This window comes from Gopherus flavomarginatus, chromosome 4 (genome assembly GCF_025201925.1).
Source record: "Gopherus flavomarginatus isolate rGopFla2 chromosome 4, rGopFla2.mat.asm, whole genome shotgun sequence".
In the NCBI taxonomy this organism is placed as follows: domain Eukaryota; kingdom Metazoa; phylum Chordata; order Testudines; family Testudinidae; genus Gopherus; species Gopherus flavomarginatus.
The window spans coordinates 216,903,057-216,930,274 of NC_066620.1; the positions used below are offsets into that span (position 1 = coordinate 216,903,057).

The window sequence follows — 27,218 nt, forward strand, 5'->3', positions numbered from 1 at the left end:
AGCTGGGTCCTCGGATCACCAGTCGCTGGGGTTTCCATCCTCCAGGCCATCGACCGGGGTCCTGAGTCCCTCTCCCGTCCTGTGTACCAACAAACTCCCTCTCCCCTCACCTCGTTAAACCGGTGACACCCGGGGACACTGAGTCCTCCTCCCTCTGCATGCAACCCCTTGGAAAACACAGAAAACCCAAGAAAACCCCTCACTTCGTCACACAGGGCCTGTATCACACAGGGCACGAGGTGTGGGGTGCTGTGGTGGGGCTGGGGGTGCCGGGGCAGAGCTGGGGGGTGCCATGGTGGGGCTGGGGGTGCTGTGGTGGGGCTGGGGGTGCCATGGTAGGGGTGAGGGTGTCATGGCAGAGCCTGGGGGTGCCGTGGCGGGGCTGGGGGGTGCCGTGGCAGGGATAGGGGTGCCGTGGCAGAGCTGGGGGGTGCCATGGCCGGGATAGGGGTGCCATGGCAGAACTGGGGGGGTGCCGTGGCAGAGCTGGGGGGTGCTGTGGTGTGGATGGGGGTGCCATGGCAGAGCTGGGGGGGTGCCGTGGCGGGGCTGGGGGTGCCTTGGCGGAGCTGGGGGGGTGCTGTGGCGGGGCTGGGGGTGCCTTGGCAGAGCTGGGGGGGTGCCGTGGCAGGGCTGGGGGTGCCGTGGCAGAGCTGGGGGGGTGCCTTGGCAGAGCTGGGGAGTGCCATGGCCGGGATGGGGGTGCCATGGCAGAGCTGGGGGGTGCTGTGGTGTGGATGGGGGTGCCATGGGGGGTGCTGTGGAGGGGCTGGGGGTGCCGTGGCAGAGCTGGGGGGTGCTGTGGAGGGGCTGGGGGTGCCATGGCAGAGCTGGGGGGTGCTGTGGTGTGGATGGGGGTGCCATGGCAGAGCTGGGGGGTGCCGTGGAGGGGCTGGGGGTGCCGTGGCAGAGCTGCGGTTGCCGTGGCGGGGCTGGGGGTGCCGTGGCAGAGCTGCGGTTGCTGCGGTGGGGCTCGGCCCGGGCCCGGCAGGGACCCCACTCAGTAGCGCTTGCCGTCCTGGCTGCTGCGCGGCCCCTGGCCCCCTGCCCGGCCTCTCTTGCTTTTCCCGTTTTCTGTGTTTTCTCCCCGTCCGTGTTGGCGTCCGGCCTTAACGAGAAGCAGATGTGATTGCAGAGCTGGGCGGGGGAGGGGGAGGGGGGAGCAGGACCTGGAGCTGCAGAAAAGCCCCTCGCAGGAGCTGGGGGAACAAAGGGTCAAGGTGGCCCTGGGTGGGGTGGGGGCGCTGAGCCGGCCAGGGCTGGGGGAAGGAGGGAAGGAAGTGGGGGCGGGCGGGGCTGACAGCTGGAGGGGGGCGGGGGAGAGGCCAGCCCCAGCGGGGACGTGTGGACGGCGGGCGCGGGGAGCCGAGGCTGAGCCATGAGCGGCTGAGTGGGACGGCCCGACGCCTTCACGCCCAGCATGGCCGTGGCGTGGCTCTGGGGCAGCCTCTGCTGCCTCCTGGCCGGGGTGGCCTGGGCCGCCAACTACCCGCCCCGCTACAGCCTCTACACCGGGGGGGCCGTGCCCCTGAGCCAGGGCCCGGCCCCCGCTGCCCAGGGGACCCCGCAGGCACAGCCGGGTGCCCGGGCCGCCAGCCGGCACAGGTAAGGGGCCGCGCCAGGGCAGGCGGAGGGGAGGGGGCAGGTTGGTCCCACAGCTGAGAGCTGAGCCCAGGGCAGCCGTGGGGCACTTACCCTGCCCTTCTGGCCCAGGGGTCAGAGATGCTGAGGGGCCTGGGCCTGTGGGGCGGAGGGCTTCTCACTGTGAGCCCTGGCAGCCCGGGGGTGCCATGGGTCCTGGCCCCAGGGGTCCCGCTCACTGGAGGCAGGGAGCTCGGTGACCTGGAGCATGAGGGGGGCACCCTGGGAACCAGCACGGAGAGCTGGGAGGGCATCCGGGGGGCTCCCCCACCCCATGGAGACGAGGAGATTCCCAGGGAGGTGCCTGGGCTGGAGGGGGCGTCCTGGGGATCCCCCCAGGGCAGGGGGGCTAGTCTCTCTATGGATCATTTTGTGGTGTCAGCCATGGCTGAGTGCGGCACATCTTGGGGCCAGGTCACTTTGGGGGCATCTGGCAGCCCCAGGACACAGTACCACCTCAGGCAGGTCATGGCCCTGATCTGTACCTCAGTTTCCCCAGGCATAGAGTGGGGGAGTGACACTGACCCGGGACATGCACAGATTCCTGTGTGTGAGGCACATGGAGAGCCTCAGACCGGGGCAGGGGGGGAGGTGTGGTGTAGGGGGCTGGGGGTAGGGAGGAGTTGGCCGTGTGGGGGGATTGGGGGGTAGCAGGGGGAGGGAGTAGGAGGGCAGGGGGGAGAGTGAGTGGAGAGTGGGGGGGTGGAGGAGTGGGGGGGTGGGGGAGCCAGGGGGCGGGGGAGCCAGGGGGCACAGAGGATTTGGGAGCAGAGGGGAGAGAGGTTGGGGGCTTGGGGGGGAGGGAGACGGGTGGCTTGGCTGTGCTGTGCCCTGCAGGGGGTATGTGCCCAGGGCATGGAAATGCTCAGCAGTGCGTGTGATTGGGGGGTGCTCGGGGGGAAATGGGGGGACCACATGCATGTGGGGGAGGCTCCGTGGGGGCAGGGGAGGGGATGTGGCACCCCCCCAGGATCCCCCAGGGCTGCAGTGCGTTGACTGGGGCGCTGGGGGGCTCTGGAGCAGACCGACTGGCCCCCGCCCTACAGGCCAGGCCCAGGCACCCTGGCTGGGCCCTGCTCTCGGGGCGCCTGCGGCAGCCTGGGGTGTGGGGCGATGGGGAAGCGCTGAGTGAGCCTGGGCTGGGCTGGCCCCACGCCAGCCCCTAGCGAGAGGGGCCCAGGGAGTGTGGAGCCGCAGCCAGATGGAGCCTGCACCCAGGGAGCGGGGCTCTGGCAAGGGCGGGGGCTCTGTGTGGGGGCTGTGTCAAGGGGGACAGGGGCCCTGTTGGGGGGCAGGGGGAGGGACATTGTCAGGGGGCAGGGGGGCACTGTTGGGGGCAGGGGGACTGGGGGCACTGTCGGGGGGTGGGGGATGGGGGCACTGTCAGGGGCAGGGGCACTGTTGGGGGTAAGGGGATGGGAGCCCTGTCAGGGACAGGGGGGCCCTATCGGAGGGCAGGGGGATGGGGAGCCCTGTTGGGGGACAGGGGGAGGGGCACTGTTGGGGGGCAGGGTGATGGGGGCACTGTTGGAAGTAGAGGGAGGGAACCTGTCGGGGGCAGGGGGATGGGGGCATTGTCAGGGGGCAGGGGGATGGGGGCACTGTCGGGGGTAGGGGGACGGGGCACTGTTGGGGGGCAGGGGGAGGAGCCCTGTCAGGGGCAGGGGAATGGGGGCACTGTCGGGGGATAGGAGGAGAGGACCTGTCTGTGGCAGGGGGATGGGGGGCACCGTTGGGGGGTAGGGGGATGGGGGCACTATCAGGAGGAGGGGGAGGGACCCTGTCGGGGAAGGGAGAGGGGCACGGTCAGGGGGCAGGGGGGGCACTCCCAGGCAGGGGGGCGGCTGACTCTGGCTGTGGCTCACACATCCGCCGAGCTGCAGCTACATCGGCAGCGGGGCCAGGGCACTCGGCCTCGCTGGGCACCGGCCTGGGCACCGGGCAGCCCCTGCCCGCACCCCGGGAGCAGCCTCAGCCAGGCGGGGCAGAGCGGGACCCAGCCCCACCCAGCCCGGGGAGGTGGGGGGCAGCCAGACGCCCCAGGGGCTGGCAAGGGGTGGGAGGACCCCCCCGCAAAGCTGTGAGAGGAGGAGGGGTTGGAGGGGCTTAGTGACCCACAGGACAGGGCCAGGCCCCCCTCACTCCCCAGCCTGCCGGGCCCCGTGGCTCCGCCTGGCCCGTTTGGTGCCTGCCAGAGGGGACTGGGCCACGGGTAGCTCCGCACACCACCCGGGACTGCGCTCTGGGGCAGGCGCCCCCCCCCCCAGCGACGCAGGGACCCCCAGCCAGGTCCGTGCCCGGCGCAAGGGCCTGGCATTGCTCTGTATGACCCCACGGGGCCAGGCACCCCTGGGGGGGAGTCCCAGCTGCAGGAGGGGCAGAGCCCCTCAGCCCTGGAGCAGGCAGTAGGCGCGGCGCAGCCCCGCACTCGGGACAGGAAGGGAAGCGGCTTGTGTCCAAGAGCAGGAATTTGGGAGGGAGGCTGGGATCCCGCCAGGCCGCCTGGAACACGCACAGCCCCCCACTCCCTGCAGCACAGCCCCCCAGCCGGGCCTGGGAGCACTGAGCCCCCCGCTGAGCCCCCCGCTTCCTGCAGCACAGCCCCCCAGCCGGGCCTGGAAGCACAGAGCCCCCCGCAGAGCCCCCCACCCTCTGCTGAGCCCCCCAGTCAGGCCAGGGAGCACATAGTCCCCCACTGAGCCCCCTGCCCTCTGCTGAGCCCCCCAGCCCAGTATGGGAGCGCAGAGCCCCCGCTCCCTGCAGCACAGCCCCCCAGGTGGGCCTGGGAGCACAGAGCCCCCCACCCTCTGCTGAGCCCCCCAGCCTGTTCTGGGAGCGCTGAGCCCCCTGCTGAGCCCCCCGCCCTCTGCTGAGCCCCCCAGCCTGTTCTGGGAGCGCTGAGCCCCCTGCTGAGCCCCCCGCCCTCTGCTGAGCCCCCCAGCCTGTTCTGGGAGCACTGAGCCTCCTGCTGAGCCCCCCGCCCTCTGCTGAGCCCCCCAGCCTGTTCTGGGAGCGCTGAGCCCCCCGCTGAGCCCCTCGTCTTCTGCTGAGCTCCCCAGCCCAGTTTGGGAGCACAGAGCCCCCCGCAAAGCCCCCCACTTCCTGCAGCACAGCCCCCCCAGCCGGGCCTGGAAGCACTGAGCCCCCTGCTGAGCCCCCCAGTCGGGTCTGGGAGCACAGAGCCCCCTGCTGAGCCCCCCGCACTCTACTGCCCCCACCCGCCCAAATGCCCCCTGGTGCCAAGGCTAGACCTGCCCCAGCCTCCCAGCCAGTGGGGTCCCTGCAATGGGCAGACAGTCCTGCTGCCACCCCACAGTCAGTTGGGGGTCTGGCAGTGACTCTGGGCTGGAGAGGCTGGGGGGGCAGGGGGGGCAGAACTGATCTTTGCCCCAAGTTCCTGGGAGGCTTGGGGGGGGGCATGGCTCCTCCTGCCCCCCTCCCCTGCGTCATCCTGCTCGTGACCCTGCTGGTTCCCCTCTGTGATCAAAGGGGCTGGCTGCTGCCAGGGGCACAGGGCAGGGCAGAGATCAAAGGGAGTTGGGGGGGGGCCCGTAACAGGATCATTGTCCCATCTGCAGTGAGCTGTGACCAGCAGCTCCCGGGGGGGTGGAAGCTCACTGCACCAGGGAGGTGGGGAGCCCCTCGCTGCACTGGGGGGGGGCTCTCGCTGCACTGGGGGACGGGGGACTTGCTGCACCAGGTGGGGGACTCACTGCACTGGGGGGAGGGGGCTCACTGCACCAGCTCACGGGGCTCACTGCACCGGGGGGGGCGCCTCACTGCACCATGGTGGGAGGGAGGGGCTCTTGCTGCACCAGGGCAGGGGAGCCCTCGATGCACAGGGGGCCGGGGGGGGACTCACTGCACCCAGCGGGGGGCTTGCTGCATGTAGGGGGCAGGGGATGCACCTTGTGCCTACTGGACCTGACACTGACGCCTGCTGCAGGAATTGGTGCGCCTATGTGGTGACGCGCACGGTGAGCTGCGTGGTGGAGGACGGCGTGGACACCTTCGTCAAACCCGATTACCAGCCCTGCGGGTGGGGCCAGCTCCAGTGCCCGCGCATTGTGACGTGAGTGTGGGTGCAAGGGCCCCGGGGGCTGCGGGTTGGGAGTGAGGGGCACTGGCAGGGCTGGGGGGGCCCAGGGCTGGGCTGGCAGGGGGCTGCAGGGTTGGGAGTGAGGGATGCTGGCAGGGCTGGGGGGAGCCCAGGGCTGGGCTAGCAGGGGGCTGCGGGTTGGGAGTGAGGGGCGCTGGCAGGGCTGGGGGGGCCCAGGGCTGGGCTAGCAGGGGGCTGCAGGGTTGGGAGTGAGGGGCACTGGCAGGGCTGGGGGGGCCCAGGGCTGGGCTGGCAGGGGGCTGCAGGGTTGGGAGTGAGGGATGCTGGCAGGGCTGGGGGGAGCCCAGGGCTGGGCTAGCAGGGGGCTGCGGGTTGGGAGTGAGGGGCGCTGGCAGGGCTGGAGGAGCCCAGGGCTGGGCTAGCAGGGGGCTGCGGGTTGGGAGTGAGGGGCACTGGCAGGGCTGGGGGGGCCCAGGGCTGGGCTGGCAGGGGGCTGCAGGGTTGGGAGTGAGGGATGCTGGCAGGGCTGGGGGGAGCCCAGGGCTGGGCTAGCAGGGGGCTGCGGGTTGGGAGTGAGGGGCGCTGGCAGGGCTGGAGGGGCCCAGGGCTGGGCTAGCAGGGTGCTGCGGGTTGGGAGTGAGGGGCGCTGGCAGGGCTGGGGGGGCCCAGGGCTGGGCTAGCAGGGGGCTGCAGGGTTGGGAGTGAGGGGCGCTGGCAGGGCTGGGGGGGGCCCAGGGCTGGGCTAGCAGGGGGCTGCAGGGTTGGGAGTGAGGGGCGCTGGCAGGGCTGGGGGGGCCCAGGGCTGGGCTAGCAGGGGGCTGCAGGGTTGGGAGTGAGGGGCGCTGGCAGGGCTGGGGGGGCCCAGGGCTGGGCTAGCAGGGGGCTGCGGGTTGGGAGTGAGGGATGCTGGCAGGGCTGGGGGGGCCCAGGGCTGGGCTAGCAGGGGGCTGCGGGTTGGGAGTGAGGGGCGCTGGCAGGGCTGGGGGGGCCCAGGGCTGGGCTAGCAGGGTGCTGCGGGTTGGGAGTGAGGGGCGCTGGCAGGGCTGGGGGGGCTCAGGGCTGGGCTAGCAGGGGGCTGCAGGGTTGGGAGTGAGGGGCGCTGGCAGGGCTGGGGGGGCCCAGGGCTGGGCTAGCAGGGGGCTGCAGGGTTGGGAGTGAGGGGCGCTGGCAGGGCTGGGGGGGCCCAGGGCTGGGCTAGCAGGGGGCTGCGGGTTGGGAGTGAGGGGCGCTGGCAGGGCTGGGGGGGCCCAGGGCTGGGAACCGACAGGGCCTTGTGTGCGTAGCCCCTGCGCCTGGCTCTGTCCTGGCCAAGATACATATGTTCTGGGCTGGGGCGTTGTGCTGCTCTGTGGGGCGGGGGAAGGGGCTGGGGGGCAGGGAGCTGCCAGCGGAGGGAAGCTCAATGACCTCTGCGTGCCGTGGGGGGGCTGGTGAGAGGTGGGAGGAGCGACCCTGGGGAGGGAAAGGAGGGGGTCCTGGGAGTGGGGGTGTGAAATCCTGGGGATTGGAGGGGTAGAGGGGCTCTGGGGGCCCTTGCCGGACGGTGGGGTGGGTGCAGAGCAGAGGCGTAGGGGTGGGTGCGTTGCTGGTGCCTGGCTGGGGCCGGGGGCGAGCTGGTCTCCATGGCGGGGATGGGGCCTGGCTGGGGCTGGGGTCATGGTCACCATGGCGGGGATGGGGCCTGGCTGGGGCTGGGGTCATGGTCTCCATGGCGGGGATGGGGCCTGGCTGGGGCCAGGGGCGAGCTGGGGTCATGGTCTCCATGGCGGGGATGGGGCCTGGCTGGGGCCAGGGGCGAGCTGGGGTCATGGTCTCCATGGCGGGGATGGGGCCTGGCTGGGGCCGGGGGCGAGCTGGGGTCATGGTCTCCATGGCGGGGATGGGGCCTGGCTGGGGCTGGGGGTGAGCTGGGGTCATGGTCTCCATGGCGGGGATGGGGCCTGGCTGGGGCCGGGGGCGAGCTGGTCTCCATGGCGGGGATGGGGCCTGGCTGGGGCTGGGGTCATGGTCTCCATGGTGGGGATGGGGCCTGGCTGGGGCCAGGGGCGAGCTGGGGTCATGGTCTCCATGGCGGGGATGGGGCCTGGCTGGGGCCGGGGGCGAGCTGGGGTCATGGTCTCCATGGCGGGGATGGGGCCTGGCTGGGGCTGGGGGTGAGCTGGGGTCATGGTCTCCATGGCGGGGATGGGGCCTGGCTGGGGCCGGGGGCGAGCTGGGGTCATGGTCTCCGTGGCGGGGATGGGGCCTGGCTGGGGCCGGGGGCGAGCTGGTCTCCATGGCGGGGATGGGGCCTGGCTGGGGCCGGGGGCGAGCTGGTCTCCGTGGCAGGGATGGGGCCTGGCTGGGGCTGGGGTCATGGTCTCCATGGCGGGGATGGGGCCTGGCTGGGGCTGGGGGTGAGCTGGGGTCATGGTCTCCATGGCGGGGATGGGGCCTGGCTGGGACCGGGGGCGAGCTGGGGTCATGATCTCCATGGTGGGGATGGGGCCTGGCTGGGGCTGGGGTCATGGTCTCTGTGGCGGGGATGAGGCCTGGCTGGGGCCGGGGGCGAGATGGTCTCTATGGCGGGGATGGGGCCTGGCTGGGGCCGGGGTCATGGTCTCCATGGCGGGGATGGGGCCTGGCTGGGGCCGGGGGCGAGCTGGTCTCCATGGCATGGATGGGGCCTGGCTGGGGCCGGGGGCGAGCTGGGGTCATGGTCTCCATGGCGGGGATGGGGCCTGGCTGGGGCCAGGGGCAAGCTGGTCTCCATGGCGGGGATGGGGCCTGGCTGGGGCCGGGGGCGAGCTGGTCTCCATGGCGGGGATGGGGCCTGGCTGGGGCCAGGGTCATGGTCTCCATGGCGGGGATGGGGCCTGGCTGGGGCTGGGGTCATGGTCTCCATGGCGGGGATGGGGCCTGGCTGGGGCCGGGGGCGAGCTGGTCTCCACGGCGGGGATGGGGCCTGGCTGGGACTGGTCTCCACAGCGGGGATGGGGCCTGGCTGGGGCTGGGGTCACGGTCTCCATGGCGGGGATGGGGCCTGGCTGGGGCCGGGGGCGAGCTGGTCTCCATGGCAGGGATGGGGCCTGGCTGGGGCTGGTCTCCACGGCGGGGATGGGGCCTGGCTGGGGCTGGTCTCCACGGCGGGGATGGGGCCTGGCTGGGGCTGGGGTCACGGTCTCCATGGCGGGGATGGGGCCTGGCTGGGGGCGAGCTGGGGCTGGGGTCACCATCTCCATGGCGGGGATGGGGCCTGGCTGGGGCTGGTCTCCATGGCGGGGATGGGGCCTGGCTGGGGCTGGTCTCCATGGCGGGGTTGGGGCCTGGTTGGGGCTGGTCTCTATGGCGGGGATGGGGCCTGGCTGGGGGCGAGCTGGGGCTGGGGTCACGGTCTCCATGGCGGGGATGTGGCCTGGCTGGGGGCGGGCTGGGGCTGGGGTCACGGTCTCCATGGCGGGGATGTGGCCTGGCTGGGGGCGGGGGCGAGCTGGGGTCATGGTCTCCATGGCGGGGATGGGGCCTGGCTGGGGCCGGGGGCGAGCTGGTCTCCATAGCGGGGATGGGGCCTGGCTGGGGCTGGTCTCTATGGCGGGGATGGGGCCTGGCTGGGGCTGGGTTCACGGTCTCCATGGCGGGGATGGGGTCTGGCTGGGGCTGGTCTCTATGGCGGGGATGGGGCCTGGCTGGGGCTGGTCTCTATGGAGGGGATGGGGCCTGGCTGGGGCTGGTCTCTATGGTGGGGATAGGGCCTGGCTGGGGCTGGTCTCTATGGCGGGGATAGGGCCTGGCATCGCCCTGCCCCCGGGCGCAGTGGGCAGAGCAGGGACCAGGGGCAGCAGCTGCGCGGGAGCAAGGGAAGGGGCAGGGCGCCCCCTACTGGGGATGTCTGGGAACGGTTCCAGAGACAATGGCCCTGGCCCGGCCCAGAGGGACCAGAACCTACCCTATTTCCATGGCTCTGTTTGCCCGTCACGGCCCCACGGGGTTGGCCTCTGGGAGGAGCCGTCCCATGGGCTGGGCCCCCAGGGGTCTCACCCTTCTCCCAGGGTGGGCCCTGCGGCCTCGCTATGTATGGGGCACCAGTGCGACCGCTGCTGGGTCCTGGATCCAGGCCTGGTGCCCGCTGCTCACGCAGGCTCAGGGAAGAGCCCGGAGAAGGAGCCGAGGGTTAGAAAACCTGGCTGCGAATGAGTGACTCCAGGAGAACCGCTCAGCCCCGCAGCGCCCCAGGCCACACCGTGCCAGCAGGCAGCCACAGCCGCAGACCCAGAACCAAGCCAGAGCAGGGCTGCAGAAACCCAAACTCCAAACTAACCGAGGGGACGTGAAAAAAGCTTTGCCAGGGTGCGGGGCCCGGTTCTGGGCTTGGGTCATTGGGCAGAAGCTGGTTCAAAGCAGCATTTTCCCAAAGCTGCCCTGAGGCAATGTTCAGCTGGGAACGCTGGGGACCCACAGCGCCGTTCGGAGCCTCCGTTCCCGAGGGGCTGGGCCCAGGCGGCCAGTTTGACCGGAACGTGGGGTCCAAAAGGGGCTCTGGCAGCTCTGCTCAGCACCAGGCTGTGAAAAGTCCAGTTGGCGTGGGGCTGGCAGGCTCCCACCCGGCTCTGAGCAGCTTCCAGAAGCAGCCGGCACATTCCTCCGGCTCCTCGGTGTAGGGGCGGCCGCGGGGCACCCGGCCAAAGGGAGCTGGGGGGGCCGCACCAGCGGAGCTGCTCCCAGGCCACCGACGAGCCGGAGGGACATGGTGCCGCTTCTTGGGAGCCACCTGATGTAAGCACTGCCTGGAGCCTGTACCCCTCGCCCCCTCCTGCACCCCAACCCTGTGCCCTAGCCCTGAGCCCCCTCCTGCAAACCAACCCCCTGCCCCAGCCCTGAGCCCCCTCCTGCACCCAAACTCCCTCCTAGAGTCTGTACCCCTCGCCCCCTCCTGCACCCCAACCCCCTGCCCGAGCCATGAGCCCCCTCCCACACCCCAACACTCTGCCTGAGCCCTGAGCCCCCTCCCGCATCCAAACTGCCTCCTAGAGCCTTTACTCCTCACCCCCTCCCGCACCCCAACCCCCTGCCTGAGCCCTGAGCCCCCTCCCACACCCCAACACCCTGCCCGAGCCCTGAGCCCCCTCCCGCACCCAAACTCCCTCCTAGAGCCTGCACCCCTTGTGACGATGTGGTTCTGGCGGGACCCAGCTGAGAGTGCCAGTTCAGGACCAATTGCTCAAACAGGGCAGTTACCGCCCTAGGCTGGGGTTTTTCCACCTCTAAGGCAAACCAAACCAGCCAGAACAAAATGACTTTGGTTTCACCCCACTGGCCAACCACAAGTCACACAAGCAATTTCCTTAGACACTCCAGTCTCCCAGTATCACCACCAGTGCCACCCGTCCTGGGGATGAATGGTTATGAAAACCAACACCCCAATAAAAGAAAAAGGTTCTCTGGATCCCAAAGGACCAAGCCCCAGACCCAGGTCAATATACATATCAGATCTTACCCACAAATCACGCTGTTGCCAATCCTTTAGAATCTAAAACCTAAAGGTTTATTCATAAAGGGAAAAAGATAGAGATGAGAGCTAGAATTGGTTAAATGGAATCAATTCCATACAGTAATGGCAAAGTTCTTAGTTCAGGCTTGTAGCAGTGATGGAGTAAACTGCAGGTTCAAATCAAGTCTCTGGAACATCCCCCGCTGGGATGGGTCATTCAGTCCTTTGTTCAGAGCTTCAGTTTGTAGCAAAGTCCCTCCAGAGGTAGGAAGCAGGATTGAAGACAAGATGGAGATGAGGCATCAGCCTTATATAGGCTCTTCCAGGTGTAAGAACACTTCTTTGTTCTTACTGTGGAAAATTACAGCAAAATGGAGTCTGGAGTCACATGGGCCAGTCCCTGCACACCCTGCTGAGTCACAAGGCGTATCTGCCTCCTCTCAATGGGTCAGTTGTAGCTGATGGTCCTTAATGGGCCATGAAGCAGGCTAGGCAGAGCTAACACCCACTTGTCTGGGGTATCACCCAGAACTGCAGCACCAATTTGAAATACAGACAGTACAGAGCCAATACTCATAACTTCAACTACAAAATGCTACAGACATATAGACACCATGATCATAACCAGCAACCCATAACCTGGTCTTAGACACCTTATATGACCCCCTTTACCTAGGATTTGGTGCCACTACAGGACCTTGGTTGCAAACCATGTTCTAAATGGTCCCAGTTTATCTCAATAACGTCACACCCCTCCCCCTTCTGCACCCCAACCCCCTGCCCCAGCCCTGAGCCCCCTCCTGCACCCCAACCCCCTGCCCCAGCCTACTGAAAATGAGTGAGGGTGGGGGAGAGTGAGTTACAGAGGGAGGGGGGGATGGAGTGAGAGGGGCAGGGCCTGGGAGAAGGGGTGTGGCCTCATGGAAGGGGTGGGGCAGAGGGAGGGGCAAGTGTGTTCAGTTTTTTGTGACTGGAAAGTTTCTGCTGGACTTAGCTTTTCAAAGGGAAGTTTCAGGGGGGACTTCACCCCAGGGTGTAAGTACCTATGGGGGGGGGGTGATGGTGCTGCCCGGGGGAGCCAGCTGGGGTCACTCAATCAGGGTGAACTACAAACAAACCGAGGCAGACAAACCCCAGAAGCTGGTGGATATTCCAATACTTAGATTTACCAACCAGCAGAGAACAGCTTCTGTAGCACCTCACTGGTTACTCAGAGTCCAAACAAGGCAGTTCCCTTAAAGTGCCCAGCCTCAGGCTTCCGTCCAGACACACCCGTCAGACATGATGATGATTCCTGAATAATCTGATCTCATCATACAGAAGAAAAGGTTCTTCCAATCCCAAAGGATCAGCCACTCGCCCAGGTCCAAAATACACACTACAGCCAGTTCTCATTAACTAAACTAAAATGTATTTAAAAAGAAAAGAGAGAGAGAGTTGGTTGAAAGATCAATATTCAGTTCTTGAGGTTCACACACAGCAGAGATGAGCCTGTAGTTGCCAAAAGTCCTTTTAGCAATAGTCCCTAGGTTACAGTCCAAAGAGTTGCCAACTCTAATTACACAAACCCAAACACATTTGCCCCACCCCCTTCCCCCAGGCCCTGCCCCTGCCCAGCCCTTTCTCCAAGGCCCCCTCCACTCACTCCAGCCCCCCCATCACTCGTTCTCTCTTTCACTGGGCTGGGGCAGGGGGTGTAGGAGGGGGTACGGGCTCTGGGCTGGGGCCAAGGGGTTTGGAGTGTGGGAGGGGGCTCCGAGCTGAGCCTGGGGCAGGGGTTGGGGTGCAGGAGGGGGTGTGGGCTCTGGGAGGGAGTCTGGGTGCAGGAGGGGACTAGGGCAGGGTGGGTGGGATGCAGGAGGGGGTGTGGGCTCTGGGAGGGAGTCTGGGTACAGGAGGGGCCTAGGGCAGGGTGGGTGGGGTACAGAAGGGGGTGTGGGCTCCGGGTGGGAGTTTGGGTGCAGGATGGGGCTTGACTGAGCCTGGGGCAGGGGTTGGGGTGCAGGAGGGGGTGTGGGCTCCGGGAGGGAGTCTGGGTGCAGGAGGGGCCTAGGGCAAGGTGGGTGGGGTGCAGGAGGGGGTGCGGGCTCCTGGCAGATGGTGGTTACCTGAGGTGGCTCCCTGAAGCGACCGGCATGTCCGGCAGCGGCTCCTAGGCTCAGGGGAGACCAGGTGGCTCCGTGCACTGCCCCTGCCTGCAGGCACCACCCCTGCAGCTCCCACTGACTGCGGTTCCCCGTTCCTGGCCAAAGGGAACTGCAGAGTCAGTGCTCAGGGCAGGGGCAGCATGCGGAGACCGCCTGGCCACGCCGCTGCCTAGGAGCCGCTGCAGGACATGCTGGGAGCGGCGCGGAGCCAGGGGAGGGAGGGCCCTGCCTTAGCCCTGCTGTGATGCCGGACTTTTAGCAGCCTCAAATCTCCTGGTTTGGCTTCAGTAGCTTCTGGGAGATGGAGCCTCCCGGCCGAGCCACCTCCCTGCAGGCCTCGTCAGGCTGGCAGAGGCAGGTCGAACAGAGCCAGTGGCTAGAAGCTGATGCTGCGGAGATCAATGATTAACAGCGAGTCACTATTCCCGGGGCTGGGCTGGCTCCTCCATCACCAGCACACCGGCGGTTTCTCTACTAGCTCTGCTCCGGGGACAGGCCTGGGCCCTGCTAGGCAGGGGGTCAGGCCAGCTCCTCACGACGGGCCCTTCCGGTCTGGGGAGCCATGAAGTGCAGCATCTCACCCGCTATCAGCACGGGGCAGGGGCGGCGTCTCACCCGCTATCAGCATGGGGCAGGGGCGGCGTCTCACCCGCTATCAGCATGGGGCAGGGGCGGCACCCCCCGGTGGGCAGCACCGGCGTCTCACCCGCTATCAGTACGGGGCAGCACCGGCATCTCACCCGCTATCAGCACGGGGCAGGGGCGGCGCCCCCCGGTGGGCAGCACCGGCATCTCACCCGCTATCAGCACGGGGCAGCGCCCCCCGGTGAGCAGCACCGGCGTCTCACCCGCTATCAGCACGGGGCAAGGGCGGCGCCCCCCAGTGGGCAGAACCGGCATCTCACCCGCTATCAGTACGGGGCAGCACCGGCGTCTCACCCGCTATCAGCACGGGGCAGGGGCAGCGCCCCCCGGTGGGCAGCACCAGCATCTCACCCGCTATCAGCACGGGGCAGGGGCAGCGCCCCCCGGTGGGCAGCACCAGCGTCTCACCCGCTATCAGTACGGGGCAGCGGCGTTTCACCCGCTATCACCATGGGACAGGGGCAGCGCCCCCCGGTGGGCAGCGCCGGCGTTTCACCCGCTATCACCATGGGACAGGGGCAGCGCCCCCCGGTGGGCAGCGCTGGCGTCTCACCCATTCTCCCTCTCCCTGCAGGTATCGCAGTTACCTGAGGCCCCGCTACAAGGTGGCCTATAAGACAGTGTCGGACCTGGAGTGGAAGTGCTGCCACGGCTACTCGGGTGACGACTGCCTGGAGGGGCCGGCCCAGGGCCCCCCTCTCACCACCACCCGCCCGCGCCCCAAGCCCAGCCGCCCCACGCTCTCCGGCTTTGGGAACTCCCTGAGCGGCCTGGGCGGAGAAGGTACCGATGGTTTGGGGACGGGGGGGCGGGTGCCAGGTTTGTGTGGGGAGAGGTGAGGTGGGGGGGCGCTGGGGTTGGGAGTGAGGACCAGAGAGGGAAGGTGGGGAGGGGCTCGTTGGGGGCAGAGTTATGGAGTCTCCCGGCTCCCCCTGCTCCCCACCCTTTGCCCTTCCAGACGGCACTGGCCTCAACCCCCACTCCCAGCATGCAATGCTCCCTCTTGCCCGAGTGCCAGGCCCCACTGCATGCTGGGACCCCCCATCTCCAAGGGACACAGCTGAGAGCGGCTGGTGGCCACCTGGGCAACTGCACCCCGAAGGGAAAGGCCTCGGCCCAGCGGGGGGGCCCAGGACACAGGACCCACAGCCTCACTTCAGCTGGGCCTGATGGCCAAGGCTGTGCCGGCTGGAGGGAACCCAGCTCAGCGCTCTGCTCTGCAGGCCGGGGGTGTGGGGGGGTCTGGGGGAGCCCGGCTCAGCGCTCTGCTCTGCAGGCCGGGGGTGTGGGGGGGTCTGGGGGAGCCCGGCTCAGCGCTTTGCTCTGCAGGCTGGGGGTGTGGGGGGGTCTGGGGGAGCCCGGCTCAGCGCTCTGCTCTGCAGGCTGGGGGTGTGGGGGGGGTCTGGGGGAGCCCGGCTCAGCACTCTGCTCTGCAGGCCGGGGGTGTGGGGGGGTCTGGGGGAGCCCGGCTCAGCGCTTTGCTCTGCAGGCTGGGGGTGTGGGGGGGTCTGGGGGAGCCCGGCTCAGCGCTCTGCTCTGCAGGCTGGGGGTGTGGGGGGGTCTGGGGGAGCCCGGCTCAGCGCTCTGCTCTGCAGGCTGGGAGTGTGGGGGGGTCTGGGGGAGCCCGGCTCAGCGCTCTGCTCTGCAGGCTGGGGGTGTGGGGGGGTCTGGGGGAGCCCGGCTCAGCGCTCTGCTCTGCAGGCTGGGGGTGTGGGGGGGTCTGGGGGAGCCCGGCTCAGCGCTCTGCTCTGCAGGCTGGGGGTGTGGGGGGGTCTGGGGGAGCCCGGCTCAGCGCTCTGCTCTGCAGGCTGGGGGTCTGGGGGGGTCTGGGGGAGCCCGGCTCAGCGCTCTGCTCTGCAGGCTGGGAGTGTGGGGGGGTCTGGGGGAGCCCGGCTCAGCGCTCTGCTCTGCAGGCCGGGGGTGTGGGGGGGTCTGGGGGAGCCCGGCTCAGCGCTCTGCTCTGCAGGCCGGGGGTGTGGGGGGGTCTGGGGGAGCCCGGCTCAGCGCTCTGCTCTGCAGGCCGGGGGTGTGGGGGGGTCTGGGGGAGCCCGGCTCAGCGCTCTGCTCTGCAGGCCGGGGGTGTGGGGGGGTCTGGGGGAGCCCGGCTCAGCGCTCTGCTCTGCAGGCTGGGGGTGTGGGAGGGTCTGGGGGAGCCCGGCTCAGCGCTCTGCTCTGCAGGCCGGGGGTGTGGGAGGGTCTGGGGGAGCCCGGCTCAGCGCTCTGCTCTGCAGGCTGGGGGTGTGGGGGGGGCTGGGGGAGCCCGGCTCAGCGCTCTGCTCTGCAGGCTGGGGGTGTGGGGGGGTCTGGGGGAGCCCGGCTCAGCGCTCTGCTCTGCAGGCTGGGGGTGGGGGGGGGGTCTGGGGGAGCCCGGCTCAGCGCTCTGCTCTGCAGGCTGGGAATGTGGGGGGGTCTGGGGGAGCCCGGCTCAGCGCTATGCTCTGCAGGCTGGGAATGTGGGGGGGTCTGGGGGAGCCCGGCTCAGCGCTCTGCTCTGCAGGCCGGGGGTGTGGGAGGGGCTGGGGGAGCCCGGCTCAGCGCTCTGCTCTGCAGGCTGGGAATGTGGGGGGGTCTGGGGGAGCCCGGCTCAGCGCTCTGCTCTGCAGGCTGGGAGTGTGGGGGGGTCTGGGGGAGCCCGGCTCAGCGCTCTGCTCTGCAGGCTGCGGGTGTGGGGGGGGTCTGGGGGAGCCCGGCTCAGCGCTCTGCTCTGCAGGCTGGGAGTGTGGGGGGGGGGCTGGGGGAGCCCGGCTCAGCGCTCTGCTCTGCAGGCTGGCGGTGTGGGGGGGTCTGGGGGAGTCCGGCTCAGCGCTCTGCTCTGCAGGCTGGGGGTGTGGGGGGGTCTGGGGGAGCCCGGCTCAGCGCTCTGCTCTGCAGGCTGGGGGTGTGGGGGGGTCTGGGGGAGCCCGGCTCAGCGCTCTGCTCTGCAGGCTGGGGGTGGGGGGGGGGGTCTGGGGGAGCCCGGCTCAGCGCTCTGCTCTGCAGGCTGGGGGTGTGGGAGGGTCTGGGGGAGCCCGGCTCAGCGCTCTGCTCTGCAGGCTGGGATTGTGGGGGGGTCTGGGGGAGCCCGGCTCAGCGCTCTGCTCTGCAGGCTGGGGGTGTGGGGGGGGTCTGGGGGAGCCCGGCTCAGCGCTCTGCTCTGCAGGCTGGGGGTGTGGGGGGGTCTGGGGGAGCCCGGCTCAGCGCTCTGCTCTGCAGGCTGGGGGTGTGGGGGGGTCTGGGGGAGCCCGGCTCAGCGCTCTGCTCTGCAGGCTGGGGGTGTGGGGGGGTCTGGGGGAGCCCGGCTCAGCGCTCTGCTCTGCAGGCTGGGGGTCTGGGGGGGTCTGGGGGAGCCCGGCTCAGCGCTCTGCTCTGCAGGCTGGGAGTGTGGGGGGGGTCTGGGGGAGCCCGGCTCAGCGCTCTGCTCTGCAGGCCGGGGGTGTGGGGGGGTCTGGGGGAGCCCGGCTCAGCGCTCTGCTCTGCAGGCCGGGGGTGTGGGGGGGTCTGGGGGAGCCCGGCTCAGCGCTCTGCTCTGCAGGCCGGGGGTGTGGGGGGGTCTGGGGGAGCCCGGCTCAGCGCTCTGCTCTGCAGGCTGGGGGTGTGGGGGGGTCTGGGGGAGCCCGACTCAGCGCTCTGCTCTGCAGGCCGGGGGTGTGGGAGGGTCTGGGGGAGCCCGGCTCAGCGCTCTGCTCTGCAGGCCGGGGGTGTGGGAGGGTCTGGGGGAGCCCGGCTCAGCGCTCTGCTCTGCAGGCCGGGGGGTGTGGGAGGGTCTGGGGGAGCCCGGCTCAGCGCTCTGCTCTGCAGGCTGGGAATGTGGGGGGGTCTGGGGGAGCCTGGCTCAGTGCTCTGCTCTGCAGGCCGGGGGTGTGGGAGGGGCTGGGGGAGCCCGGCTCAGCGCTCTGCTCTGCAGGCTGGGAATGTGGGGGGGTCTGGGGGAGCCCGGCTCAGCGCTCTGCTCTGCAGGCTGGGAGTGTGGGGGGGTCTGGGGGAGCCCGGCTCAGCGCTCTGCTCTGCAGGCTGCGGGTGTGGGGGGGTCTGGGGGAGCCCGGCTCAGCGCTCTGCTCTGCAGGCTGGGAGTGTGGGGGGGGGGCTGGGGGAGCCCGGCTCAGCGCTCTGCTCTGCAGGCTGGCGGTGTGGGGGGGTCTGGGGGAGTCCGGCTCAGCGCTCTGCTCTGCAGGCTGGGGGTGTGGGGGGGTCTGGGGGAGCCCGGCTCAGCGCTCTGCTCTGCAGGCTGGGGGTGTGGGGGGGTCTGGGGGAGCCCGGCTCAGCGCTCTGCTCTGCAGGCTGGGGGTGGGGGGGGGTCTGGGGGAGCCCGGCTCAGCGCTCTGCTCTGCAGGCTGGGGGTGTGGGAGGGTCTGGGGGAGCCCGGCTCAGCGCTCTGCTCTGCAGGCCGGGGGTGTGGAGGGGTCTGGGGGAGCCCGGCTCAGCGCTCTGCTCTGCAGGCTGGGGGTGTGGGGGGGTCTGGGGGAGCCCGGCTCAGCGCTCTGCTCTGCAGGCTGGGGGTGGGGGGGGGGTCTGGGGGAGCCCGGCTCAGCGCTCTGCTCTGCAGGCTGGGGGTGTGGGGGGGTCTGGGGGAGCCCGGCTCAGCGCTCTGCTCTGCAGGCTGGGGGTGGGGGGGGGGTCTGGGGGAGCCCGGCTCAGCGCTCTGCTCTGCAGGCTGGGATTGTGGGGGGGTCTGGGGGAGCCCGGCTCAGCGCTCTGCTCTGCAGGCTGGGAGTGTGGGGGGGTCTGGGGGAGCCCAGCTCAGCGCTCTGCTCTGCAGGCTGGGAATGTGGGGGGGTCTGGGGGAGCCCGGCTCAGCGCTCTGCTCTGCAGGCTGGGGGTGTGGGAGGGGCTGGGGGAGCCCGGCTCAGCGCTCTGCTCTGCAGGCTGGGAGTGTGGGGGGGGGCTGGGGGAGCCCGGCTCAGCGCTCTGCTCTGCAGGCTGGCGGTGTGGGGGGGTCTGGGGGAGCCTGGCTCAGCGCTCTGCTCTGCAGGCTGGGGGTGTGGGGGGGTCTGGGGGAGCCCGGCTCAGCGCTCTGCTCTGCAGGCTGGGGGTGTGGGAGGGTCTGGGGGAGCCCGGCTCAGCACTCTGCTCTGCAGGCTGGGGGTGTGGGGGGGTCTGGGGGAGCCCGGCTCAGCGCTCTGCTCTGCAGGATGGGGGTGTTGGGGGTCTGGGGGAGCCTGGCTCAGCGCTCTGCTCTGCAGGCCGGGGGTGTGGGGGGGGGGCTGGGGGGAGCCCGGCTCAGCGCTCTGCTCTGCAGGATGGGAGTATGGGGGGGGCTGGGGGAGCCTGGCTCAGCCACTCTGCTCTGCAGGCCGGGGGTGTGGGGGGGGGGGCCGGGGGGAGCCCGGCTCAGCGCTCTGCTCTGCAGGCCGAGAGTGTGGGGGGGGGGCTGGGGGGAGCCCGGCTCAGCGCTCTGCTCTGCAGGCCGAGAGTGTGGGGGGGTCTGGGGGAGCCCAGCTCAGCGCTCTGCTCTGCAGGCCGGGGGTGTGGAGGGGTCTGGGGGAGCCCGGCTCAGCGCTCTGCTCTGCAGGCTGGGGGTGTGGGGGGGTCTGGGGGAGCCCGGCTCAGCGCTCTGCTCTGCAGGCTGGGGGTGGGGGGGGGTCTGGGGGAGCCCGGCTCAGCGCTCTGCTCTGCAGGATGGGATTGTGGGGGGGTCTGGGGGAGCCCGGCTCAGCGCTCTGCTCTGCAGGATGGGATTGTGGGGGGGTCTGGGGGAGCCCGGCTCAGCGCTCTGCTCTGCAGGCTGGGAATGTGGGGGGGTCTGGGGGAGCCCGGCTCAGCGCTCTGCTCTGCAGGCTGGGAGTGTGGGGGGGTCTGGGGGAGCCCGGCTCAGCGCTCTGCTCTGCAGGCTGGGAATGTGGGGGGGTCTGGGGGAGCCCGGCTCAGCGCTCTGCTCTGCAGGCTGGGGGTGTGGGAGGGGCTGGGGGAGCCCGGCTCAGCGCTCTGCTCTGCAGGCTGGGAATGTGGGGGGGTCTGGGGGAGCCCGGCTCAGCGCTCTGCTCTGCAGGCTGGGAGTGTGGGGGGGTCTGGGGGAGCCCGGCTCAGCGCTCTGCTCTGCAGGCTGCGGGTGTGGGGGGGTCTGGGGGAGCCCGGCTCAGCGCTCTGCTCTGCAGGCTGCGGGTGTGGGGGGGTCTGGGGGAGCCCGGCTCAGCGCTCTGCTCTGCAGGCTGGGAGTGTGGGTGGGGGCTGGGGGAGCCCGGCTCAGCGCTCTGCTCTGCAGGCTGGCGGTGTGGGGGGGTCTGGGGGAGCCCGGCTCAGCGCTCTGCTCTGCAGGCTGGGGGTGTGGGGGGGTCTGGGGGAGCCCGGCTCAGCGCTCTGCTCTGCAGGCTGGGGGTGTGGGAGGGTCTGGGGGAGCCCGGCTCAGCGCTCTGCTCTGCAGGATGGGGGTGTTGGGGGGGCTGGGGGAGCCCGGCTCAGCGCTCTGCTCTGCAGGCCGGGGGTGTGGGGGGGGGGGCTGGGGGGAGCCCGGCTCAGCGCTCTGCTCTGCAGGATGGGAGTATGGGGGGGGCTGGGGGAGCCCGGCTCAGCGCTCTGCTCTGCAGGCTGGGGGTGTGGGGGGGGGGCTGGGGGGAGCCCGGCTCAGCGCTCTGCTCTGCAGGCCGAGAGTGTGGGGGGGGGGGGGGGGGAGCCCGGCTCAGCGCTCTGCTCTGCAGGCCGAGAGTGTGGGGGGGTCTGGGGGAGCCCGGCTCAGCGCTCTGGTCTGCAGGCTGGGGGTGTGGAGGGGTCTGGGGGAGCCCGGCTCAGCGCTCTGCTCTGCAGGATGGGAGTATGGGGGGGGCTGGGGGAGCCTGGCTCAGCACTCTGCTCTGCAGGCCGGGGGTGTGGGGGGGGGGCTGGGGGGAGCCCGGCTCAGCGCTCTGCTCTGCAGGCCGAGAGTGTGGGGGGGGGGCTGGGGGAGCCCGGCTCAGCGCTCTGCTCTGCAGGCCGAGAGTGTGGGGGGGTCTGGGGGAGCCCGGCTCAGCGCTCTGGTCTGCAGGCTGCGGGTGTGGGGGGGTCTGGGGGAGCCCGGCTCAGCGCTCTGGTCTGCAGGCTGGGGGTGTGGGGGGGGCTGGGGGAGCCCGGCTCAGCGCTCTGCTCTGCAGGCGGGGGGTGTGGGGGGGTCTGGGGGAGCCCGGCTCAGCGCTCTGCTCTGCAGGCTGCGGGTGTGGGGGGGTCTGGGGGAGCCCGGCTCAGCGCTCTGCTCTGCAGGCTGCGGGTGTGGGGGGGTCTGGGGGAGCCCGGCTCAGCGCTCTGCTCTGCAGGCTGGGGGTGTGGGGGGGTCTGGGGGAGCCCGGCTCAGCGCTCTGCTCTGCAGGCTGGGGGTGTGGGGGGGTCTGGGGGAGCCCGGCTCAGCGCTCTGCTCTGCAGGCTGGGGGTGTGGGAGGGTCTGGGGGAGCCCAGCTCAGCGCTCTGCTCTGCAGGCTGGGGGTGTGGGGGGGGGGGGAGTCTGGGGGAGCCTGGCTCAGCGCTCTGCTCTGCAGGATGGGGTGTGGGGGGGTCTTTGGGAGCCCGGCTCAGCGCTCTGCTCTGCAGGATGGGGGGGGGTCTGGGGGAGCCCGGTTCAGCGCTCTGCTCTGCAGGCTGGGGGTGTGGGGGGGGGTCTGGGGGAGCCTGGCTCAGCGCTTTGCTCTGCAGGATGGGGTTGTGGTGGGGGCTGGGGGGAGCCTGGCTCAGCGCTCTGCTCTGCAGGCTGGGGTGTGGAGGGGGGTCTGGGGGAGCCTGGCTCAGCGCTCTGCTCTGCAGGCTGGGGTGTGGAGGGGGGTCTGGGGGAGCCCGGCTCAGCGCTCTGCTCTGCAGGCCAGGTATGTGGGGGGGGGGGGGCTGGGCGGGGCCGTGCCCGGCTGCGGGGAGCCCGGTTCAGCGCTCTGTTCTGCAGGCCGGGGAGATGCGGAGAAGGTGAAGCAGCTGGAGGAGAAGGTGCAGACCCTGAGCAAGCAGCTGCAGGACCTGCAGGCCACCACGGAGAAGGTGCTTCAGGAGGGGAGCAGGGCGGTGGAGCTGTCGCTCAGTGGGAAGCAGCCGGCCGACGCAGCCGCCCAGCCCGAGATGAAGGAGACGCTCAACAAGATCCAGAGGCATCTGCAGCATCTGGACAACCGGATCTCCAGCCACGACGCCGAGCTGACCAACCTCAGCAACGGGCAGGGGCCGGGCGCCCCGCAGGGAGGGGCACTGCTGCTGCAGGAGGTGGAGCGGCTGGTGCAGGAGTCCTGCGCCAGCTGCCTGGCGGGCAGCGAGGGCCTGCGGCGGCAGCAGGCCGAGGACCGGGAGCGCATGCGGGGCCTGGAGAAACTGATCAGCTCTGTGGACCAGCGGAACCGGGAGGCGGTGGAGAGCATCCAGCGGCACGTCAGCGGCTTGGCGGGGCGCCTGCCCAAGGACTGCTGCTCCCAGCTGGACGAGCTGCGCGGCAAGGTGGGAGAGCTGGAGCGGAGGCTGGGCGGCGTCTCTGGCTCCTTCACCATGCTCAACGAGCGCCTGGACCACGAGCTGGCTAGTCTGGCGCCGGCGGGGGCGGGGCAGGGCGGGCAGGTGCTGGAGGGCCGGCTGGTGGAGATGGAGAGGCGCCTGAATGCCACCCAGCGCAGCCTGGAGCAGCACTACACCCAGCGGCAGCCCCACCTGCACAGCCACCTGGCGGGGGAGCTGAGCAGGCGGCTCAGCGGGGCCGAGGGGGAGCTCGCCAATGTGGCCGGCCAGCTGAGCGGCTTCCAGGGCCACGTTCACCAGGCCCTGGCCAACCTGAGCCAGGATGTGGAGACGCTGAAGGACAGCGTGGCTCAGAGTGTGGCTGTGGTGACAGAGCTGCAGGGCCAGGGTGTGGGGTGCAGCCAGCCCTGCCCCACGCCCCACGACCCCTCTCTGGGCAGCCAGGACTCACAGATCAGCAACATCCTGAGTGACCTGGAGCGACGGGTGCAGGATAACGAAGGGCAGCTGCGCACCCTGGGCTCCAATCTGCACCAGCTCAGCAGCTCTGGGGCCGGCCTGGCCGGCTCCGTGCGGGCCCTGCAGGCCGCGGAGAAGAAGCTGCGGGAGCTGGTGGGGGTGAATGGGGAGTCACTAGTGCGCCTGGCGGCTGAGATCGGCAAGCTGGAGACCCAGCTGCTGGGCACGGGGGGCAGCGCCACCGACTCTACCGCCGGGGACCTGACGCTCTTCTTCAACCGCACGGGGGCACGGCTGGGCCAGCTGGAGGCCGACCTGCGGGGGCTGAGCGGCGCGGTGCGGGCCGAGCAGCGCGGCTGCAGCCAGGCCTGTGCCGCCCTGCAGGACGAGGTGGGCCAGCTGCGTGGGGAGGTGGCGGCCTGCTCTTGCCCGCTGCTGCCCAGGAAGCCAGAGCAGGGCCGGGAGCCCGTGGAGGCCCACAGGCCCCTGGACGGCTTCAGTGTCTTCGGGGGCACGTCGGCCGTGGACCTGAAGTCCCTGCAGGGCGAGCTGTCCGAGGTGATCCTGAGCTTCAGCTCCTTGAACGACACGCTGCGCGGGCTGCAGAGCACCGTGGACAAGCACCAGACCGACCTCCACGAGCTGGGCTCCACCAAGGACCGCATCATCGCCGAGATCAACAAGGTGCAGGCCGAGGCCACGGAGCGCGCGGCCGAGAGCGAGGAGCGGCTGGAGGGGGTGACGCGCCAGCTGCACCACCTGGGCGGCACGCTGCGGGGCGAGGCCGGGGAGTGCCGGCGCGCGGCCGGCGGCCTGGAGCAGCGGCTGGCCAAGCTGGAGGGCGTCTGCGAGCGGCTGGACGCTGTCTCCGGCAGCCTGCGCAAGGTCAAGGAAGGGCTGAGCAAGCACGTGACGGGGCTGTGGGGCTGCCTGCAGGAGGTGAACAGCACCCTGCGCACCCACGGTGCCCTGCTCGACAAGCTACAGGACACCCACCTGGGCACCGTCCACCCCCGCCTGGGCGCCCTCAACGCCTCTCTGCTGCGCCTGCAGGGCGAGCTGCACAACCTCACGCGCCAGGACCTGGCAGGTATGGCCCCCGGCGCCACTGGGCGTGGAGGGGTGGGGCACCACTGGGCATGGGGGGCGAGGCATTGGGGCACTGCCAGGCATGGGGGGCAGGGCACTATGGCACTGCCAGGCATGAGGGGCAAGGCACTGGGGGCGCAGGGCACCAGGGCACCACTGGGCATGGCGGGCAGGGCATCGAGGCACCACCAGGCCTGGGGGGCTCCGATCTTGGGGGGGCCCAGAACTCCGATCCAGGTGGGGAAGCTCGGGGGAGGGCAGGGCTCTGATCCGGGGGGGGCGCTCAGGGAGGGACCCAGGGTTCTGATCCAGGTGGGGACACTCGGGGGGGGACTCAGGGCTCTGATCCGGGGGGGAACACTCTGGGGGGGGACCCAGGGCTCTTACTGGCCGGGGGGGTGCAGCTCTGATTCTCTGGATTCTGTTGCAGGCCCCCCCGGCCCACCTGGACCCGAAGGCCCCATGGGAAGATCAGGTCCCCCAGGGCCCGCAGGCAGAAATGGAGAACAAGGCCCCGTGGGACCCCCAGGTGAGAAGCAGCCCTGCCCCACGGGGAGGAGAGTGGTTGGAGCCATCGCAGGGTCTGGTTCCACCGGCCTGCCTTGGCACCCCCCTGCCTGGGTGTCGGCCTCACACCCACCTGCGCCCAAGGGAACAGCCTGAGCTACGGGATCCCGGCCTGGCACAGCTGATTTCTAGGGGGGGTTCCGGGGGTGCCCCACATGTCCCCCAGCAATGGGCTGAGTGCCCAGGGGGTCACAGAGCCTGAGCCGCTGCCTGGGGACTGTGGGCCAAGAGGAGAACCCAGCCCAGGCCAGGCCAGGTCAGGGGGACCTGGGAGGCCTGGGCCCTGAGCCAACACCCCTGCTGGGCCCGGGGCCTCTTCCCTGGGTGTTCACCCGGTATATCTCCCACCAGGGGCAGGCACAGCCCCCCCCCCACCGCCACCCACCCCATGCACAGCCCCCCCCACAGCTCCCCCTGCCCTACTGCCGCCCACCCCATGCACAGCCCCCCCACCCTGGTACCCCCTGTGATGATGCAGTTCTGGCGGGACCCAGCTGAGAGTGCCAGTTCAGGACCAATTGCTCAAACAGGGCAGTCACAGCCCTAGGCTGGGGCTTTTCCACCTCTAAGGCAAACCAAACCAGCCAGACAAAAAGGACTTCGGTTTCACCCCGCTGGCTAACCACAAGTCACACAAGCAATTTCCTTAGACACTCCAGTCTCCCAGTATCACCACCAGTGCCACCCGTCCTGGGATGAATGGTTATGAAAACCAACACCCCAATAAAAGAAAAAGGTTCTCTCGATCCTAAAGGACCAAGCCCCAGACCCAGGTCAATATACACATCAGATCTTACCCACAAATCACGCTGTTGCCAATCCTTTAGAATCTAAAATCTAAAGGTTTATTCATAAAGGGAAAAAGGTAGGATGAGAGCTAGAATTGGTTAAATGGAATCAATTCCATACAGTGATGGCAAAGTTCTTAGTTCAGGCTTGTAGCAGTGATGGAGTAAACTGCAGGTTCAAATCAAGTCTCTGGAGAACATCCCCCGCTGGGATGGGTCATTCAGTCCTTTGTGCAGAGCTTCAGTTTGTAGCAAAGTCCCTCCAGAGGTAGGAAGCAGGATTGAAGACAAGATGGAGATGAGGCATCAGCCTTATATAGGCTCTTCCAGGTGTAAGAACACTTCTTTGTTCTTACTGTGGAAAATTACAGCAACGTGGAGTCTGCAGTCACATGGGCCAGTCCCTGCACACCCTGCTGAGTCACAAGGCGTATCTGCCTCCTCTCAATGGGTCAGTTGTAGCTGATGGTCCTTAATGGGCCATGAAGCAGGCTAAGCAGAGCTAACACCCACTGTCTGGGATCTCTCCCAGTAACACAGCACAAGTTTGAAATACAGACAGCATACAGCCAATATTCATAACTTCAACTACAAAATGGTACAGACATACAGACAGCATAATCATAATCAGTAACTCATAACCTGGTCTTAGACACCTTATATGGCCCCCTTTACCTAGGATTTGGTGCCACTACAGGACCTTGGTTGCAAACTATGTTCTGTATGGTCCCAGTTTATATCAATAACTGTCACCCCCCCTACCCCACTACATGGCCTCCCCACCGCCCTACTGCCGCCCACCCCATGCACAGCCCCCCCGGTACCCCCCACCCCCCTACACAGCTCCCCTGGCCCTACTGCCGCCCATCCCATGCACAGCCCCCCCACCGCCCTACTGCCACCCATCCCTTGCACAGCCCCCCCGCCCTACTGCCGCCCACCCCATGCACAGCCCCCCGACCCTAATACTGCCCACCCCATGCAAAGCCCCTCCACACACTACTGCCACCCACCCCATGCACAGCCCCCCCCCCCGCCCTGGTACCCCCTACCCCACCACACAGCCTCCCCACCGCCCTACTGCCGCCCAGCCCATGCACAGCCTACCCTGCCCTATTGCCTCCCACCCCCCCGTCTACTCCCACCCTTGTACTGCCCCTTCCGCACCGCTACCCCCCACCCTACTGACACCCATCCCATGCACAGCCCCCCCCCACCGCCCTACTGACACCCAACCCATGCACAGCCCCCCCCAACCCTGGTACCCCCCCACCCCACCCCACAGCTCCCCCCCGCCCTACTGCTGCCCACCCCATGCACAGTCTCTCCACCCTACTGCCACCCACCCCATGCACAGCCCCCCCACCCTACTGCTGCCCACCCCCCTGCACAGCTACCCCCACCCTAATACTGCCCATCCCATGCACAGCTCCACCCCACCCCACCGCACAGCTCCCCCACTGCCCTGCTACCCCCCACCCCACCACACAGTTTGCCCCCCCTGCCCCTGCCAAGCCCCAGCATCCTGTGCTCACCTCTCCTCTCTCTTCCCTTCCAGGGCTCCCTGGCGAGCAAGGTGAGCCTGTCTGGGGGAGGGAGGGGGCAGTGGGGCAGGGGATGGGGGACTCGCCCTCTGGCAGGGTCTGCCCTGCAGCCCCCGGGGAGCTGGGCTCAGCCTCTTGGTGCTAGAATAGGCCCAGCCTGGCTGGGGCGGGGCATGGGGCTGCCCCCCCGTGCAGGGGGAGGGGGCTGTGGAGGAGCTGGGCACATTTTGGGATGGGGCCCCAGACACAGGGGGCAGAGACATCCTGGGGTGTGATGAGATGGGGGACTCAGGCACAAGAAGGCTGGGGGGCAGCTGGGGGTGAGATGGGGGTCCCTGGGTGCAGGGGGGGTTGGCATGGGGGGACAGGGCACAGGTACAGGGGGGGATGGCACGGGGGGACCGGGAGCAGGGGGGTGGGATGAGGGGGCCCAGGTGCAGGGGA

At 69.4% G+C, this 27,218-nt stretch overlaps 1 protein-coding gene across 1 annotated transcript in view; it reads left to right on the forward strand.

The window, feature by feature from the left end:
- The first annotated feature begins 1,364 nt into the window (after positions 1–1,364).
- Positions 1,365–27,218, forward strand: part of EMILIN1 (elastin microfibril interfacer 1) — a 30,107-nt gene continuing 4,253 nt past the window's right edge. Inside the window, exons 1-6 of the mRNA XM_050948730.1 lie at positions 1,365–1,605; positions 5,588–5,713; positions 14,535–14,743; positions 21,774–23,876; positions 24,306–24,404; positions 26,789–26,806. Coding sequence (XP_050804687.1) covers positions 1,421–1,605; positions 5,588–5,713; positions 14,535–14,743; positions 21,774–23,876; positions 24,306–24,404; positions 26,789–26,806 — 2,740 coding nt within the window. The 5' untranslated portion in view covers positions 1,365–1,420. The remainder of the gene's footprint in view (positions 1,606–5,587; positions 5,714–14,534; positions 14,744–21,773; positions 23,877–24,305; positions 24,405–26,788; positions 26,807–27,218) is intronic.